At 53.3% G+C, this 5651-nt stretch overlaps 1 protein-coding gene across 2 annotated transcripts; it reads left to right on the forward strand.

The window, feature by feature from the left end:
- The first annotated feature begins 240 nt into the window (after window positions 1-240).
- Tmem221 (transmembrane protein 221) lies at window positions 241-3810 on the forward strand. Of its 2 annotated transcripts, XM_051178225.1 has the most exons (4): window positions 241-560; window positions 1050-1135; window positions 2794-3024; window positions 3607-3810. In XM_051178225.1, the coding sequence occupies exons 1-4, from the start codon at window positions 241-243 to the stop codon at window positions 3660-3662; spliced, it is 693 nt and encodes a 230-aa protein (XP_051034182.1). In that variant the 3' UTR covers window positions 3663-3810. The 2 variants fall into 2 exon arrangements, with proteins under 2 accessions (XP_051034182.1, XP_051034181.1); XM_051178224.1 differs by lacking the exon at window positions 3607-3810 and having other exon boundaries at window positions 2794-3263.
- Window positions 3811-5651: the final 1841 nt, after the last annotated feature.

Below are 5651 nucleotides of genomic sequence, written 5' to 3' on the forward strand. Positions count from 1 at the left end.
CCTTTCTGGCTCTCCCCGCAGCCCCTCTCCTGTTCCCCCACCTCCGTCTCCCTCAACACACACTTCGGGGCGGCGCCAGCAGCAGGAGCAGAGAAGAAAACACTTCCTTCCACGTTTTCGCGCAGCTTCCACGTCCTAGCGCCCGAGGCCCTTGTCTAGAGCCTCTGTGACGCTCCACCCCACCCCAGGATCCCTGGCCGCCCCCCTACCCTCGCCTTCTCTCCACCCAAGGCCGGTGCCATGGGCCGCTCTTACGGAGGCCGGGTGCTGGCCGCGATGACCCTGCGGGGCATCCCAGCAGCCGTGCTGGTCGCGCTGGCAGCGCAGTTGCTGTTCCAGCTCCAGGCAGGGCGCGCCGAGCTGCGGGCTGTGCACACCAATGGGATTCACCCTGAGCTTGACCCCGACGCGGGGCTACCTGAAGCTTCGGCTGGGGCATTGCTGCCCCTGGCGACTGCACTGGCCGCACTGGTGCAGGTCCTCGGGCTTAGCTCCCTGCTGCTCGATGCGCTCTGCGGACACCTGGGCGCTGAGCTGGCACGTGGGCTGGGGCCGGGCAGGTAGGACGCCACCGCCTCTACCTGCAGAGGCGGAAACTGAGGTTCCCGTTCCTTCCCGCACTGGTGCTTGGGGTACATCCCGGGGGGCACATACCAATCATCGGAGTTGCACCCCAGCCCCGCGGTAGAGTTCAGGAAGGGCAGGACTGCCGGGTGTGAATCCTCAGCAAGCCTGGCCAGGGGTCGCGTGCTCATTTCCCTGAGCTCAGGAGTGCTGGTGTAAGTGGTTTCACCTGGAACCGTTGGGATGTGGTGAGATGCCCTCCTTATCCCACCTTGACTCTTTGCTCTCACAGCAGCCTGATGCTGGTGGAACCGTGTAGATTCAAGCAGATAGGTAGGTGGGTGCGTGTAGGTACATGGCGGTGATGATGAGTGGGTGAGTGGACAGCTAGGTAGGTCGGCAGGTGGAGGGGTCAGCAGCTTCTAGACCCTTCTAGACCCTGGTGTCACTGGGTCACTGTCCCTTTTCCTTTGGCCCTCCCTCAGGTCGGACTGGTTTCTGTACGACTGCCGCCTCCTCAGGCACTTTGCGCTTGGCCTGTTCTGCTGTGGGGTCTCCGTCTACTTAGCAGGTGTGTGGTGGGCAAGAGGACTGGCAAGGTCACACAGGTCTCTGGGGCCACTCAGCCTGAGTTCGGGCAGTTGCTCCAAATTTTCTCTTGGATATGCTCTGTGCCTTAGTTTCCTCATCAACCAAGAGTGATGAGTGTCCCTGGTGCTTAGAATGGACAGAGGATTCTCCATTAATATTCACTATTTATTCCTTATTATTACTACTTATCATGTAGGCCAGATTGGCCTGAAAGTTGCTTTGTGGCCAAAGCTGGCCTTGGACTTCTGGTCTTGCTTTCACCTCTCCAGTCTCAGGAGGACAGCCATATGTGGTGCCCACGGTGCCCACAAAGGTCAGAGGCCTTAGATCTGGAGCTGCAGTTTCAGGCAGTTCTGAACTACAAGGGTTCTGGGATCCAATCCCGGTCCTCTGCAAGAACAGACAGTGTTCTTAACTCCGAGCCATTTCCCAGCCTGTTGTGATCTTTGCTTTTTCTTACTTGTTAGACAGAGTCTCACATAGTCCAGGCTGGTTTCAAACTCTTTGCAGCCAAGGGTGAGCCTGGGTTCCTGAACCTCCTGCACCCACAGTGTGGGATGACAGGAAGAGCCACGCCCAGTTCACTGGTGCTGAACCCAGGACCTTATGCAGGCAAATCAAACACTCTACCCACTGAGCCACACCCCAGGCCCTGAGAGAACTGGGTTTTGCATTTACCACGCTGTGACTGGAACCTGGGATCCAGGACACACTAGACAAGTGCTGTACTACTGAGGGGCCTCTGGCAGAAGGGGCTGGAGACATGACTCAGGGGTTAAGAGTACTTACTGCTCTTCCAAGGGACTGGAGTTTGGTTACTAGCACTCATGCCAGGCTGCTCACAGCCTCCTTGAAGTTCAGGAGATCTGACACCCTCCTCTGGCCTCCTTGTGCACCCACACAGAGGGGCCAGGGTGAAAAGTAATCTTTAAGTAAATTTTTAGGTCTGGCTCACTGATGACTGTTAGCATATTTCTTGGGACACACTTGCAGAGAATCTGCCTCCACATTGTCCCCTGACGTGTATGTGTGCACTGTGGCATGCTACACATACACAGTGAACAAATGCAGTAAAAAAATGCAAAAAAAAAAAAAAATAGTAAAATCTCATCTGTATCCTTCCAGGCTTTGAGGCTTTGGGGTGTTGTTCTCCATCCCCAATGGTGTTTTGTCTGCTTGTCTGTCTGTGTACTTGCTTGAGACCTGAGCTCAGAACTTGGGTCCCAGGTGCTTAGGAATCATGGTGCAGTGCTGGGAACCAAACCCAGGTTCTCCTAGCCATGGAACCCTGTATTTAGTCATTTTTGCTGTTTGATTGTTTCTTTGTTTTGAAAGTGGGGTCTTACCATATATCCCTGGATGTCCTGGAATTCACTCTGTAGATCAGGCTGGTCTCAAACTGAGAGATTGGCCTGCTTCTAACTCCCGGGTGCTGGGATTAAAGATGTGCACTACCACCCCTGGCTGGTTCCCTTATGTCAAGAAGGCCATGAGAGTGATGTGTCTTCCAAAGATGCATCTACTTACTCTGGTCCAGGGTTCTCTGCTGTTACTCTGTGTTTGAGGGGTCCCCCCACCCCTTAAGGGCTTGGAGAACAAATGTTTGTTGAGTGAATAAGTGAGCCATTCCTTCCTCAGCTCTGGCCATTTATGCCCTGCTGCTCTTCGAGATTGAGGCAGGTGCAGCAGCTGCATCTGTCCTGGGCTCAGGTGCCCTGATCCTGGTGGCGGTGATGACTCATACCCTGCTCCGGGCTATTCGGGCCACTCGACAGGGTCTCCATGAGCTGTCTCCACCATCCTTTGAAGATGAGCCGACCCGGCCTCCAGAAGACTCCAAAGCTGGCTGCAGGGCTCAGCCCCATCAGGGTACCCATTGCCAGACCCTCTCTGCTTCCTCCCAGGAGCCTGGGGACTCCCCTGGGCTCATGGCCACTGGTATCACATCCACAGTCCTGGGGAGAGCCAGGGAATTCAGTCTTCCTGCTTCCCACCATCCTCAGGCACAATTGGCTGTCAGGGGCCACTGGGACAGGGTCACTCATGAGATGCATAGCACGATGGGCCACAAACCACTGGACATGGGAAAGGATGCTATACTGGTGTGAGCTGGCAATCAGGGGTAAGATGACAAGATGATGACACTGCAGAGATAGATCCAGCTCACCTACTGTAGCCATGGGCCTTCTTCCCTCTGAGTTTATGGAATCCTTGACATGTCAAAGTGGCCTCATGAGGCAAAATAGCTGCTACTGCTCCAACCTTTTCCTCCTTGCTAAGAGGGATAAACAAAGGCCAGGGATGAGTCTTTGAGACCTTTGCCTGCATCTCACTGTGCAAACATTGACTAATAACCAGACCTTGATACAGGGGAGTCTGAGGTTCTTTTATAGATGCGGGGAGGGTTGGGCTTAGGTTCTGGCTCTCAGTGGTTCTCTATCCATTTTACAGATGAGAAAACGAAGGCCCCGGAAGGGGCTGTGACTCACCAAGTTTCCCATTTCTGAGCCCGGACTTGCATCCAGGTCCTGTGACCCCATTCCCATGTTCCTGGACGAAGGCTCCAGTCTTAGACCTCCACTCTCTGATATTCCCTGGGAAGCTGTGGACATTTGAAGCTCTCATGTGTGGAGGCAGCTCAGAGCAGCCCACAGCCAGGAGCATTCAGCGATGGCTGAGTGCGTATCATTATTGTGCCTCGTTTCCCTTATCTGTAGTATGGAGACAGAAGAGATTGCAGGAAGCTGCACACAGTAGGCCCTCAGTACATATTAGCCATGTGTCTTAGTTGTTTTTGACAAAAGCCACTAAGAAAGAAAAGGCTCAGGTCCCTGGCCTGTCTCAGTCAGTTCTGTGGTGATAGAACACCCTGCAAACGCTGCCTGAGGGGGCAGGGACTTCTGGCCCACACTCTAAGGGAAGGAGTATGAGGCAGTGGGTCACATGACCCCCTACCCCCAGTCAAGAGGCAGAGAGAACGCTGCCTCAGGATCATCCCTCCAGGCATGGCCTGCTGCACACATTTAGTATGGGCCTAGAGACTGCCACCCTCACACAACCAGAGGCCAGTCTCCTGTTGCTGGCATGTGTGAGGAAGCAGAAGGCTGCCTCCTGAGGGGACCACCATGGCCACAGAAGTCTCCATCCCTTTCCAGACTGTACAACCCCAGGAATAAACTCCGGTGGTGGCTTGCTTTGTTTTGTTGATTTTGTTTTTTAAGTCAGGGTCTGATATAGTGCAGGCTGCCCTTGAACTCCCTGAGTAGCCAGTGATGACCTTGGAGTCCTGCTGCCCCCTGGCCCTTCCATTTGAATTACTGCACCCTGGCCCTTACTGGCCACTCCCGCTGGTCCCCTCTGCTCTTGAGCTCTGGAGTTCTCCAAGGCTCTGATAGAAGTAAGCTGCTGAAGGCTAAAGCTGAGACCTGCCCTCCCTGTGAGCGCTGCCCTGGCAGCTGAATTGGGAGCCAAGATGACTTGGCTCAGTCTCAGGCTTGGGACTATTCAGGGCTGGCCAGGTGGGAGCCAGTTAGGGGGTCAGGAGACACCTGATCTGGATGTGGTGGGATGTGGCTGCCTCCTCTGGCAGTTATGGCTGGAACTTGGCTTTTAAAGATTTTTAATTTCTGTAATTTTATTCTATCAAATCTCTCTCTACCAATTTCCCTCCATCTTTGGAGTTGTTTTTGCTTTTGGACAAGATCTAATGTAACCCAGGCTGGACTGGAACTGGCTATGTATCTAAAGATAACTTTAGCTTCTTCTGCCTCTGCCTCTGAGTACCTGTATGCCACTCTCAGTCACAGAGGTCATCAGGGAGAGTCTGCACCTAGGTGGCTGAGGCAGGAGGATCACTGCAAGTTCTAACCCAACCTGGGCTACATAGTGAGACCCTGACTGAACAAAGGAACAAAGTAGTCCATGCTGGCCAAGCCCGGTAATGCAAGCTTGTGATCCCAGCACCTCGGAGGTTGGAGCAGGATTGCTATGTGCTCAAATACTGGGCTGCGGGTTATCCTCCCCTGCCCATAAGAGGATAAGGCAGAAGAACCGACCAGGAATCCAAGGTCACATTTGGATACACAGTGAGTTTGAGACTACCCTGGGCTACATGACTCAAACAGAAAAACAAACAAACAAAAGAGAAATGAGGCTGGGTGGTGGTGGCTCACACCTTTAGTCCCAGCACTCAGGAGGTAGAGGCAGGAGGATCTCTGTGAGTGTGAGACCAGCCTGGTCTACAAGAGCAAGTTCCAGGACAGCCTCCAAAACCACAGAGAAACCCTGTCTCAAAAAAAAAAAAAAAAAAAAAAAAAAAAAAAAAAAGAAAGAAAGAAAGAAAGAAAAAAAAAAAAAGATACACTGCCTCTGGCCACATGAGGTGGAGAACAAGACATCTTATTGCTCAGATGGGGAAACTGAGGCACAGGAAGGTTAAACTACTACTCAGGGTCACCGTGAGAGCTCGTTGGGGCTTCAGGCCTGGCAGGGTGCAG

This window comes from Phodopus roborovskii, unplaced genomic scaffold (genome assembly GCF_943737965.1).
Source record: "Phodopus roborovskii unplaced genomic scaffold, PHOROB, whole genome shotgun sequence".
NCBI classification, from domain to species: domain Eukaryota; kingdom Metazoa; phylum Chordata; class Mammalia; order Rodentia; family Cricetidae; genus Phodopus; species Phodopus roborovskii.